The 14098-nt window shown below is 46.1% G+C and overlaps 1 protein-coding gene across 3 annotated transcripts in view; it reads right to left on the reverse strand.

Annotated features, from left to right (window-relative positions):
- LRP1 (LDL receptor related protein 1) overlaps positions 1-14098 on the reverse strand; it is a 263658-nt gene that overhangs the window by 49494 nt on the left and 200066 nt on the right. For all 3 annotated transcript variants that reach the window (XM_078598337.1, XM_078598338.1, XM_078598336.1), the window contains exons 44-55: positions 13455-13659; positions 10019-10211; positions 8945-9070; positions 7760-7888; positions 6750-6869; positions 5880-5993; positions 5225-5374; positions 4099-4224; positions 2692-2811; positions 1315-1443; positions 596-718; positions 20-160 (exon numbers count right to left, since the gene is read on the reverse strand). In XM_078598337.1, coding sequence (XP_078454463.1) covers positions 20-160; positions 596-718; positions 1315-1443; positions 2692-2811; positions 4099-4224; positions 5225-5374; positions 5880-5993; positions 6750-6869; positions 7760-7888; positions 8945-9070; positions 10019-10211; positions 13455-13659 — 1676 coding nt within the window. The remainder of the gene's footprint in view (positions 1-19; positions 161-595; positions 719-1314; positions 1444-2691; positions 2812-4098; positions 4225-5224; positions 5375-5879; positions 5994-6749; positions 6870-7759; positions 7889-8944; positions 9071-10018; positions 10212-13454; positions 13660-14098) is intronic.

Genomic DNA, 14098 nt, shown 5'->3' on the forward strand with positions numbered 1-14098 from the left:
GCACGCGGCCGAAACGCACTGTTAGCACTGCAGTGTGGGTTGATGGGAGCCTCGTCCGATCGGTCGTGGCAGTCAAAGTCTCCGTCGCATTCCCAACTGCCTTTGAGCAGGCAGCGCCCATTTGCGCAGCGGAACTGATTAGGTCCACACATTGGGTAATCTGCGAAGAAAACGTTAAAATCGAAGAATGAGTATTCAAAATATACGTACGTCAGTGAACTGCACGCTCAAACGAAATGCATGCATAGGCACACACACACAGTCTATGTGTCGTACATTTAAAATTCTCATGTAGATGCATAACAAGTAGAATTTAAAAGTCCATTAAATGTGTAGTTCGATTTCGGAAAATTAACAGCGAAAAGCTATGCTATTTTGATGCCCAGGAAATCCTTTGCTCTGTCGGGAACAAACAGCAGTGGGAGTAGAATTCCATGGGTTGGCTACGTACGGTGTGCGCAAAGAAATTCAACATACATTCAAGCACTTGAGGAGGGGGGCGCACAGAATAACAACCCCATACACGAACGTATGAAGACAAAAGTAATAACGGGCAATGGACCAATCGGGGAGTTGGGAAATGGAAGACGCGCACCGCATTCGGGAGACTCGTCAGAATTGTCCCCACAGTCGTTGTCGTGGTCGCACACCCAGCGCTGCAGGATGCAGCGTCTGTTGGCGCACTGGAACTCCTCGGGAGGGCACTTATTTCGAAAAACTGTGCGCACGCGCACACACGCACACACGCACACGTAGGGAACAAAAAAATATTTCTGTCAGAAACAAGGATGGCATCGTTCTCAAGCCACGGGCCGATGTAGTTGCGATTAAGTCAAAAAATTATAATGCTGACAATAACCAGGTTCTTTAGTTTCATTATGGAAAAAACAGGCTTTATAGTGTTATTTACATTTTAAAGAATGGTATGTGCTAAACTAATTGGTTACTACTCTTGTTATTTGCATGCAGTTCCATCCAGCTGCATGTGGTTCAATATGGGTGTTTATGAGAACGTTTTAGCGCGCCCATATGTATATTCTGGCACACACAGTCCTACTAACTCAGAAGCTCAGGGGCCCCAAAACTAGACGGTCAAAGTGTACCGATCTTGACACGCGAACACAGTGGAACATTCAGCACCATTTAATCATGATGGACAGCAACCGCTGTTTGCCTTCAATCAACCACACGCGAGGCCAAGTTGAAGCCATTGCAGGCGCCGCCCCACGTCGGCTTCCGAGCAGCAATGCATTCTGGCTGCGCGCGTGCGGCTGTGCGCGTGCGTGTGCACACGCCGCCGCAGAGAGGACTCACGGCAGCTGCTGGTGACGCTCTCGTCGGCGCCATCGGGGCAGTCGCGATCCCCGTCGCACACCCACAGCGGTGGGATGCACAGGCGCGAGTTGGGGCACTGGAACTTGTCGGGTCCACACGTGACCGCACCTGGGGGAGAACGGCGCAAGGGGTAATGAGCACGTAACCGTATTCTAATATTTCACGTGCAATTTTTTTTCCTTCGTTTTATGATCACTGTTATTACGAGAAGCTCGCACGCACGTCCTTTGGGCGTCTCACACCAGCCAGGCAGCAAAACTTTGTTTTCTAATAGAGTTTGCACAAGTGTGCAAGACAGGGTAGAAGGTAGGTGGGTTAGGAGGTATGTCAGCACGACCAACGAACCCGGCCAAAGCACAATATTTATTAGATTTGATTATTCGCATTGATTTCAAATTGCCACCTATACAATTCATGTTATGCAATTTGTATGATTAATGGTCTCACATTTGGAAAACAAATGATATAGGGTTCCTCTTTGCGTATGTTAATACGGTTCAATCAATCAAGAGATATTTTACATTGTGCAGCTATTGAGACGTAATTATTAGAAGTCAATGACATGCAATACCCTAGGGCTGCAAGATAGAGCCAAGTAATTCAGTTGTGAAATATTTTCAAGTTGCATATTCTTATTATTGCCACCAGAGCACAAGAGCCTCCTTCCCCTTGTGAATGATCTCACAGGGTCAAAATGTCCACGTTACACAGCATATGGGCAGCTTTGCTGCTATACTACAATATTGCTGAACAAATTATACAATTATAACTGTGAACGCTTGGAAAATTTGCGCAGTATGGAGCATACTGATCACCAGGCTATCCTATCATAGTGGGCAGTGTTACTTTTTCAAGCCATGCTTTTTTTTGCAAGATTTTTATCATCAGTTTTATTTGCGCACTCGTTTATTGCACCGCCAACAATGAAACAAGACCGTGCCCAACTATAACCTTTTAACGTAATGCCTAACATTTCGACTGCAGCCAAATGTTCGTGTAATATTTCAGTTTATTTAGCATTTATGTTGCTTCATTTTTTTTTACTGCAAATGATTCAACGGATATAAACACAACTTTTGGAGCATTTGTACAACGGTAGCCTGTCCCCACACATTCCCACCATAACAGATCATAAAAAAGGATACATTTTAGTAGCTGCATTATTATAACCTATTGTAAGGTGCAGCGCTGAATAAGCTATGTTCGCACGTGCGAGAAAAGCTGCTCTGAATAACGAGTCAGAAATTAATTGGGCTCGTCCTAGTTCTGTAAGGACTACGTTGTGGCTCTCGAAATAAAATAAATGGCTCCTCCTGTTATTTTGGTCGCAGACCCTCTGTTTCAGCGTATACGTACTGCAGTGGGCGTCCTTTTCATCAGAGCGGTCTCCACAGTCATCTTCCCCATCGCACATCCAACGCTTGGTAATGCATTTTCCGTTGTCACACTCAAAATGATCCACAGCACAGAGCATATCTGCACAGCACAGGCACCAGCATTAAACAAACACTGCACACCTCATCTCTGCGAAGCGCCTCTCTGCGGGAAACTATACGAGCGTTTAAAATGCGACCCCCGAAAGAGAATTGAAAATTGCCATTTCATGTACTGTCCCCATCCTTAAATATAAAAAATTTAAGCTTCATCTACCCAGCCGAAGAAATGCCTATTGAAGTGCACACTTGAATAGAAATTATTCAACTGATCATTTATTTACTCGCTTGAAATGCTATAAATTATTTTTCGTCTCATAAATGAGGGAATTCATTTTATCGTCCCATTTTTCTTCGTCTTTAAAAATAACGGCAACAATATTAGCACATTTGACATAAATACATAGATCTCGGTTACCATTAACCCATAACATCTGTTCAAGGAAAGCCTGGCCTAAGGATCTCTCAAACCATCTAAACCCATTGAGTCGTTGTGCCCTTTAACCGATTATAAAAAGGGAGAACGCATCGCCTTCAATAGTCCGCTTTCAGATTGAAAAATCCAACTGCTCAATTAAACAACGTGCAAGCGAGCAATGAGGTAGTGTGCTCAAGTTTGTCGGCGGACTAGGCGTGAAGAGTGATTTTCACTTATCGAGCTTGGACGGATAGACAGGCTGCATCATCTTCCAAGCGGGATTTGAACACATGATCCAATCCCGAAACTTGCACTCTTAAGCACGGCGTCGAGTAATGGCCTGACTGTGCACATTAAACTCACTGGTGGCACTGGTCAGTAATCGGACCGCGCCAGGATTAGTGGATAGTGCTCATGTAAGCGAGGGTGGGACTCAATGCAATTTCGTCTAAGCTTATGTGACTCACATCTGGACCTCAAACTTTGAACGTTTTCAAGGGTCTATTTTTTACATCCCTTAACATTTCCAAAGTTCGTGCCTGGCATTGCGCACACAACTCCTTGCCAAGCTTCCATCGTTAGCAGTCCACTCTAATTTGCGATCTTGGATCTCAAGTGTCCTAACGGATACGTAAGTGTATCTTGATAGCCGATGGTAGGCAGTGGCAAAATTACATTTCACCAGAAAACAAAAATGGTTCAGACGATTGCTTAGTGCGAGCACGCGTGAAACCATTGGGGTTTGACAGCACGACGACAACGGGGGAGAAGGGGGGGGTGTGGTGTTTTCACATGTGTATATTGTCAGGGGCCACACGTCACATGGCCACACGAAAGGCCACCAAGTGGCTCCCGCGGTGGCCTTCCAATGACGAGCGCAGCCCCGGCGAGAGCGTGTGCATCAGAACTCACCACAGTTGAGCTCGTCTGCTCCGTCGTCGCAGTCCGGCTCGCGGTCGCACTTCCAGGCCGTGGGGATGCAGGGGCCGCTAGGGCAGTTGAAGTAGTCCGGGCTGCAGCCAGGCGAGCCCGACTTCTCTGCGCGGCGATAGGTCAATGAAGATAAGAGGCGTTAACTTACGAAGACCCCCGGGGCCGGGCCAGGACGCGCTGGTGGGACTATGTCGCTCGGCTGGCCTGGGAATGCCTGGGAATTCCCCAGGAAGAGCTAGGCTCTGTCGGCAGGGAAAGGGAGGTCTGGACTGTCCTACTCAACATGCTGCCGCCGAGACCCTCACCAGGACAAGCGGATTGAGAAATGAACAAACGAACGTTTTACTCTTCAATGTCGAGAATTGACTCAGCGATTCCAGTCGTTTTATATGCATATATAAAAGAATATCCATCTACAAGACAGATTTGCAAAGCTGTTTTTTTGTTATCAAGCTACATAATCCATTGGGCTCCAGTTGGGTCTTCATGACACGTAGTATGTATCTATTTTCTCGGGCTAACCTTTTCACTAAAAGCCTAAAGCCCTGCATTTATAAGTGAGAGGAAATAAGCAATGGTAATCATCCATGCCATTGAGCGCACAGCCCCGCAGAGCATGTGAAAACTAATTTGAATGTGACACTGAAGCACTTCATGGGTTTTAATTCGTAGCCGATGGGTTTTAATTCGTCGACTCAGACAATTACCTCGCTCCAATTTAGCACGTGAGTTTTCGCAGAAGCTTGTAATTCAAGCCATTGTCCTTCTGAGTCAGGCCGCGTGTTGAGAAAATCTTCTCTCAGGTTTTGCTACCCACTACTGCGGGCATCTCTTTCGGAGTTGAAGATGCTCGCAGCAGTGCATAGTGAAGGCATTAAAGCAGATTTTCTCAACACATGGCCTAACCCGGACGACAACATGTTGGTTACTTCACCTCACGTGATAACTTATTTAACCTTCCGTGAACAGAAGAAGGAAGAACTGAACAATACCAGCAGTACTCTTCAATAGTCTGGCTCAGACATTAGTAACCTTAACCATAGTGCCACAAAGATAAGGTTAGTGGAAGTCAACAAAAGTTGCTTTGATGTCGCCTTGCAAGTACTTTTGCAGTTCTTTTCATCTGCGTAGTCTCCGCAATCGTTGGCGCCGTCACAGATCCAAGCAGGAAGCACGCACAGCGACGTGGAGTTGCAGCTCACGTAGCCCGATGCCTGCACGCCCAGCCGGTGGTAATGGGTGCAGTTCATCGGGCCTGCAGAAGAAGAATAAAGAGAAGACACCACCAGCACCAACGCCGTTACGAAGCAATTGCAGCAGTGTCAACGAAGCCAACGACATTTGATCAAAATTATAATTGCACTGCCAATGGCTTTGGTAGTGTCACAATGAACGTATTACTTAAAATAATTCTACCAGATAATTATAATAAGAACAATTCCCTGTTACAGCACATGTAGAAAGAAATGCCAGGTTCATTAAACATACCAATTGGATTTTGAGAGGACACAAATATCTGGGGTTTTGACAAATGGAACTTCTTCAGGAAATACCCAGGTGTATCGAGATTTATTGACGACAGAGATGGAATTGGACCATATCTCATGATCTTTATTTCCACCGAGTAACAGCATAACAATTTCTATATAAAACATTTTAAATGAGCTTGCTATCTTTTGTATACGTTCGTGAAAGCGGCATCTTTATACCTGGTATTGCTTGTATGCATTTATCGTGGAGCCGGCGTGAATGGGACTCACCGCAGCCGGTCTCATCGGAGATATCGTCGCAGTCCACCACCTGGTTGCAGCGAGTGACGTTGGCAATGCAAGACCCATCGCCGCATCGGAACTCATCCGCGCCACAGGTGGAGTCTTTTGTACCCCCAAGCATTGCGCATGTGGGAAAGCACGAAAGGAAAAACACACGCACACACACACACACAGAAAGACACGCGGACATGAGCACTAAAATAATAACGTATCTGTTATGTGTGAACTTCTTTTGCACCGTACCTAGCCAACCGTGCAAGAGCTTGAGTTGCAACTATTTGATAAGTAAAAAAAAAAATCAGAATCAGAATATTTATGCTGGAGGAATCCGATGAGCTATAAAGCTCTTTTTCAAAGATGTCCAGTATGGGCAGGTCAGAACGTTGCAATAACAAACAAAAGAAAAAAACGGTCGGAGTGAAAAGTATAGGAAAGGTAAATAAATCACAAACAATATACAAACAAAACTAAGCAATGCTTTATCTTACCAGGCAAAGCCCAGAGCTATAAGCTTATTTTTCAGAAGCAACCTGACCACAAATGAAAGCTCAACGAAGTGGCTCATCACGTGTAATTTTATCGCAGAAAAAATAATCTAAATAATCTACTTGATGAATGGCTGCAAAAGTTACACAGAAGATATGCTGCGTGACACAGTACATGCCTAGACGCCGCACACTTTCCACATACCGGCCATACGCGTCTGCAAATTAAGTTTCTCACCACGAACAGCATGCGTCCACGTTTAGCATTCAAACGGATGAAACACTTCTCTGTGGGAAACCTGAGCGGAGTTGACCCCCCCCCCCCCCACCTCAATAATAAGAATCATGCAAGCTATGGAGCGAAGGCACTCACTGTTGCAGGCAATCTCATCCGAATTGTCTCCACAGTCGTTGACACCATTGCACAGCTTGACTGTCTCCATGCAGCGGCCGTTGAGGCAATTCACGAAGCCGTTCTTGCACTGACGGCTGGCTGTGGGACATCAAGCACAAACGAAGTGTACAGCAAGGTGTCAAGAAGACATGAGCCCTGGCTTTATCCAGTATAAAAATAGGAAGCTTTCTCTTTAAATCATCATCATCATCATCTCTGTCCATTCCAGCCTAATGGCACAAGGCTGAGATTAGAAATGCAGATCCTGACTCGCGCAATTCAAAGAATGTAGCGCGAGATTAAGAAGCAATATTAAGCGACGTATCCACGCATCATTGTGCCAATCATGTACACGGTAATCTAAATGTAGAAAATAATACCGTTGCAAACGTGTGATTTTGACAGGTAAAGTTCAAGGAAGTGTATCTTACACAACCGTACGCAATATGTATGAAACAGGTCCACAGTATGACTATGAATAACAGGTGTCAGTAAATTGTTCGTTAAAATAAATAGAATCAGACGACAGGACACAAACAACCTGACACCATGCCCGCATTAAAGCAACGAGTGGGACATCCACAGCCTCTTCGTCAGTGTCAACGACGAAAGAGAGGACAACGCGTTTACGTGCATTACGAGGCACTGCAATCAAACTTTATCCGTAACATATACATCGTGGTTGGCCATGCATTATTTATTTATCAAGCTAGTTTAACCACGGAATGCACAGCTTGCAGAAGCACATGCACACACAGAATTCCGCGCACGGAACACGTGTGTATTTTGGAACATCCGACATGCGAAGCCACGCTCACACGTGATGCAAATATAAGCAGCGCAATGTTCGTGAAAATGCCACGGAGAGTTTGTGTAGGGCACGGGGCCCAAGATTCACCCCTCATTTCCCCCAATGGCCATCCACTCAGCCTGCTGCGATGGTGTATAACACTGAAAGAGTCATGCACACAGTTTCTATTCTCACGTACTGCAATAGAAGGGCTTTTCGTCCGACTTGTCCTTGCAGTCAGCAACGCCATCACACGTCAGGTGGTAGCGAATGCAGTCGCCATTGTTGCACTCGAACTCGGTCTGCAGGTCGCAGGAGTTCTTCCGCGCTGGGCAGAGGGAGCATCAACGACTTAACAAGCACATTGTACGATAAACACATTTTATTACAGGTTTACAGCGATATATCAAACCAACATTGCCCAATGTAAATACTCGTGACTGCATCAGGATCTTAATTCTCATCACTTGTGCTCTAGGTACAATGTTTGTCCAGTGAAAGCAGTTCCAACCTCCTTGTACTTGAAAGAATTAAATGTAAATCAGTAGAGTTTATTGATATCCCAGCACTCAGTGAGTCACTTGCTCACTGGCAGTCAGTCACCACCTTATTAGTCCTCTATCGCTACAAGCATGGCTACTGTTTTCCCAGAAATTTCGCTAAAATGATTCCTCCACGCACGTTGAAGACTTGGTCTTCCAGACTTGACTGTTTCATCTCATCCGCTTTGTGTTCAACCTCTCATACTGCTGGTAAAAAAAAAATATCTTCTATTCTGCTTTTTCAGTCCAACTACTCGGCTTTTGAATTCCCTCCCACATATCTCTTTTCCCAAGGCTTATTATAGTTGCTAAATTCAAGACTCTTATTCACCATTAAACCTTCAACAGCGCTGTTTGTTGATGGCCACTTTGGCATTTTGGTCCTTTGGGCCTATTGTGAGCAACTCACCTCCCTTGAAAGCAAGAGGGCTCTGTCGCAGGGTTCAGTGGCGTTGTAAATGAAAGTACAGTCACCCTTTGTTTATTTGCTTGCGGTATCTCTCCTCCAATTATGGGAACTCAGCCTGTCAACCCCTCCACCAACACCCCCCCCCCCTATTCCTTTTAATCTTCTTCTACCAGTATTGTTATATAGAATTATAAATCGCCTTATTCCAAAGGCACTTCACAACAATTATAAAATCAGTAAGATGACAGCAGTTTGAGCTAAAGAGGGGGGTTATTCCCCCCTCCCCACCTTAACCTTCAATTTCAATGTCCTAGATCGTGGCCGAGGAACGTGGAAGTTCGTCGACCATCCATTGACCGCGCACTTCTAACCCGTACCGAGAAGTCTTTAAAAACAAATAAAAATTAAACGGGGGGGGGGGGGGGGCACTCACCAACGCACCGCGTTCCATCCACCAGCACTCGTTCTCCGCGACACTTGCAGTTGAAACGGCCATCCTCGGTGATGTGGCACAAGTCCTCGCAGCCTCCATTCATTACTTTGCAGGGAGACAGTTCGCCTGCAGCAGGGGGCAAAAAACAAACACCCAGAGGCTCCATACCACAACAAGCATGATCGTAAACGCAATTACGGATTCGTTTAGAATCTTAATTCCACGATGTCATAACTTGGCAAGGTTATGCCGTTCACCTCGTGGGTCCTAAATCGGGCGAAGGGAAATTATCCGCCACAAAAGTTTGCACGGCACCCACAGCATTCAATCTTAATGCACGGTTATTGTGTTAATGTGTGCGGAAACACAGTTTACTCGTATCCGATTTAAAGTAGTAAAACCTTTAAATGACAACCATTATCTCGGGTAAAAGGGAGCTTGTTTGAGCAGTGTTGTTTCCTGTAGTGAATGCCCTGATGGAAGGGCAATCACTACAGGGAGCTCAAACAGGGCCCCTTTAAACTTACCTCCTTTTCATTTTACGAGGCAAAGCTCACTGAGCTATGAGCTCTTTTTCAGAGGCGACCTGGCCACACATTATAGCTCATTAAAGTGGCTCATCATCACGTGTGGAAATTTATCGGAGGGAGCACCCACACTTTGCCCCACCACACGTGATGTGTCCATTGAATAACTTTTTCCTACCCCATTTATACTGCTGGACGGCCTGAGGAGGTGGTCGGGGATTTAAGAAACTTGCCCCATTGTTCCAAATGCCGCTTCGGAAGACCGAATTGGTGACCTCATCTTGAACCACATGGATTTTATGCCACCGTGCTTCCCATTATAGTCAAGTTAGTTCACCATTACACCCCGATAGAGTAAACTGGTAGAGCAAACTCGACCAGGGTAATGGAGTTGTTGTCCTCCCCCCGTACCTAGGACAGTTGGCTACGTACGGTGCGAAAGACATTCAACATACATACACACATACATATACAAATGCCCCCAAAAATGGCACCATCAACGGCGTGATATCAATAGCGATAACAAAAAAGGGGTAACAACTCTCACAGCTGTTGGTGTCGTTGGCAAGCGCGATCATGCCCATGGGCTGCTGAGGGATCTCCCCGCGAAGCACTTTCACGTCGGTGCCCGTGAACTTGTTGGCACGCAGCACAGCGCGCCGCACCCAGTCCGTCCAGAACACAAAGTCTCCGTACACAGCCAGCCCGAAGGAGTGCACGGGCTCTGAGCGCAGGATAACCTGTGTGGGTGCGCAGGAGTGTGCGTGTTTGTGTGTGCGCGCACAGTGGAGAGAAGTTCGTGTAGTAGTTAGCGTGCTGCACTGTGAACCCGGAAACCCGAGTTCGATTCCCGCTCGTGGAACAACACCAGTGACGATTATCTGAAGCGATCCTGGGCCAGCCTCAAATGAGTAACTGACACGGTGTGTAAAAAACATCACCACGGGGGAGACAAAGGCGATCGGGCACGATGCTGGCCACTCACCGCACTGTGTGCCGTGGCGGCCTTCATAGATGCTAGTTAACAGCACTTGCTCAATAATATGTTAAGGCTAGAAGGGGGATGTTTGTCTTTGTTTTTGCACGGTGAGAAAACATGTAGGCATATAACTGTGCTACAGCTGCATAGGTGTTCGCGATTGTGCCATACAGGGCTGTTATTTTGTTTTCAAGTCAAATTGATGCTGTTCGGAATGATGTCCAAAAATATTGCTTCACGTTGATAGGAGCTTCTTCAGAAGCTGAATTCTTGAAGAATCTCCCAGCACGTGGAACGAAACCGTCTTTGCAGGCCGTGACCATGCGCCAAGCGACCAATCGGCAGTCCCGCGGGGTCGCTTGCCAACCGGGCCACCGCCAACACGTGGCCGGTGCCAGGTGAAGCTGCTACCGGCGCTGTGGCAGCACCCGCATGTGGCCTCATCACTCAGAGCAGGCCACCCACACCTGAGCGAGCCCATCTCCTCCTGCCTCCCTGGTCTACCGCATTCATTTGTGTAGGGACCAAACATCTGAGGTAGGAGGGCATGCATTGATCTGTGCCCTTAACACATGGGGGGGGGAGGGGCACAACGCACGCCCGTTCGCCGGACCTAAGGACAAAACCCCATTGATTGTATAAAGAACAAAGAATAGAGGGAGGAAAAGAGCGAGACAAAAAAAAGAAACACCAGCCTCTGCACAGCCAAGCGGAGAGAAAGAGAGTGAGAGATTGTCTCTTAGAGAGATAGAGGGCAGCCGTCTGCAAGAGAAGGCCCTCCCTGCACGGACTCGTGAACACCCGGAGAATATACCGATCAGCGATGAATGCGAGTACTGCCAGTTGTACGAAAACAATAAAAAAAATATGAACTGTTAAGTTAGGATTTTTTAAATCAGAAAAATATATCTGCTGGTCAAGATTTCACATTCATTCCTTAATTAAATAAAACACCTCTCTTGGATTTAAATGTCGTAATTTTTCCTGTACTAAACTCACCATTAAGTATAACTTATGATTATGAGGGGTATTGCAGGGAGAGTATGTGGCTGTCTGAACCAAATCCGTCGCACACTGACACATCCATCAAGTATGCGTACTTCAGGGAATGAATTGCTCAAGACATTATTTTTCTCTGAAGAGGCTTTTCTATTTTTTTGCTAAGTACACCTACCATAACCCCCTTTTCTTTATGAATAAAAAAAACGTCAGGATGAAAATGTATTTTACCACTTCATCAGACTGTTATTTTCACAGCTCAGTGGGATCTAAAAAGAGCAGCTATTTTAGTTTTGTGCAGAAACTGTCAATTCACATTGAGTGATCATCACTTCAGCAAGTCGTGCAAAATACTGGAATAAGTCTGGAATAAGTAACAGTGGTATGCAACGTATTATTATTAAGGCATATTCGATAAAGGCAATTGCTGAGTGAACATGCTGACACGAGTGTGCATTACTGGTTTAATTAGACTGCTCTACATGATCAATTTAAAGGCAATGAAAATTGTCAACAAAAAATACTTTTTTTTAAACAATCTTAAAAGTTACCTCGCAATGATCTAGGGGGAACATCGTAAATCCGTAGAATAATTGAGGTTCATAATTCAGCATAGCAGTGAGGCAATGACAGATTGCTCTATGATTAAAAACCAGTTTCTTTTCAAGAATATAAAGTTCAAATGGATTGATTTAAATCATTACCATTTGCACAGCGTTTAAAGTGCATAAATTGTTGTAAGGTCTCCCTGTCCTTTTGGACAATTCCACCTGTTGCAATCAGGTGATGGCAAGGAAGATATGTTAAGGTCAAATTAACATTAAAAATGTATTCTAACAATAATGTGAAACCTCGCTACATTCATTAAACAGGTAGTCCCCGAGTTATGATGGTCCGACTTACGATATTTTCGACTTACGATGAGGTCGTCGTAACGCATCTCCATCATAAGTAGAGGACTACCTGTACATGTAGAATCCCCCTTGGGGTGTTTTTTTCCAACTTTATTTTCAATATTACATTGGGTTTGAGTATTATAATTAGCACAATCTGCATATCAAACCATTACGGATGCAATCAAGAAAACAAGTTGGTGATCGGAGGGGCAAGTGCAGGATGAAGGAAGATGTGTTATCAAGAAAGGCATTGAATGGGCATTCCTGAATCCAGATGATGGGATACTGTCAGAGCGGACAACAGTTGCAGGATATTGCAGAGATATTAACAGTGGCTGTGAAGTAAGATAACATCAAATGCAGATGCTGTGATAGCCTCCTGATCTTGACTTTGGGTCTATTATGTGACTACTTGAACAGGGTTTTCACAGTGGTGGGGCTGCACGGCTCTCCGAAGCGTTTTCTGGTTGCACGACTTCTTACTCTTAGGTTTTTTCGGTAAAGTCACGTAGAAAAAAAATAATAATAAAATAAAATAATAAATGAAAATACCTTTATTTAATCGAGTTATTTCCTTTTTATTATTATTTTATTAGTATTTTTTTACCTACGTGACTTACCGAAAAAACCTAAGAGTATGAATCCTTGCAGTCACGAAAGCTTCAAATGCACCACTTCTTGTTTGTTCAAAAAGGAATCGCTCCTGAACATGTCTCAGCAGAACGTGGAGTGAAACACCAGCAGAGGCATGCCAAGCAACACTTGGTAACAACAGGAAAACACAGTGGGCAGCTGTCTGGTGACTTGGCCTAAGGGGCTGCTGCTGTAGCTGCTGTTGATGTAGCTGCTGTAGCTGCTGCTGCTGTAGCTGCTGCTGATGTAGCTGCTACTTTAGTAGCTGCTGCTGATATACCTACTACTGGAGCTGCTGATGCTGATATAGCTGCTACAGTAGCTGCTTCTGCTGCTACCGTAGCTGCTGCTGATGTAGCTGCTGCTGATATAGCTGCTGCTGCTGCTGATATAGCTGATACAGTAGCTGCTTCTGCTGCTACTGTAGCTGCTGATGTAGCTACTGCTGCCGATGTAGCCGCTGCTGTAGCACTCACGTATCGGTGGGTGCCGTCGTACTCGCACCGCTCGATCTTGTCGAGGGTGGCATCGGAGAAGTAGAGCTTCTCTGCTCGATGGTCGATGGCGAGCCCATTGGGCGTGCGGATGTTGCTGCCCACGATCACCTGCACGTTGGCTCCCGAGAGGAAGGAGCGCATGATGCTGGGGCTCAGCTCGTTCCAGTTGGTCCAGAACATCAGGCTGGGTGCACACACACACAAAGACAATAACGCCCCCATATAGCCTTAACAAACTGTTGGGGCAAGTGCTGTTCGCGAGCACCTATGAAGGCTGACACGGCACACGAGAGGGGGGGAGGGGGGGGGCAGCACCACGCCCGGCCGCCTTTGTCTCCCGAGTGGCGATGTTTACACACCGCACTAGGTACTCATTTGAGGCCGAGTCGACCTAGGGGAGGCCCAGGCCCAGTTCAGATCATCGTGAGTGGTATTGGCCATGAGTAGGAATGGAACTCGGGTCGCCAGCTTCATAGCGCAGCGCGCTAGCCGCTACACTACCGCTCTCCACACGAGTACCAGAGGTCGCAACCGGGTACCCGATGCCCGTACCCTACCCGATACCCGGCTACCCGTACCCGGCCGGGTACGGGTACGGGTAGGCCGTGAGTCACCGGTGAGTA

The sequence above is a fragment of the Lampetra planeri genome, chromosome 10, assembly GCF_965212315.1.
Source record: "Lampetra planeri chromosome 10, kcLamPlan1.2.h2, whole genome shotgun sequence".
Lineage (NCBI taxonomy): Eukaryota > Metazoa > Chordata > Hyperoartia > Petromyzontiformes > Petromyzontidae > Lampetra > Lampetra planeri.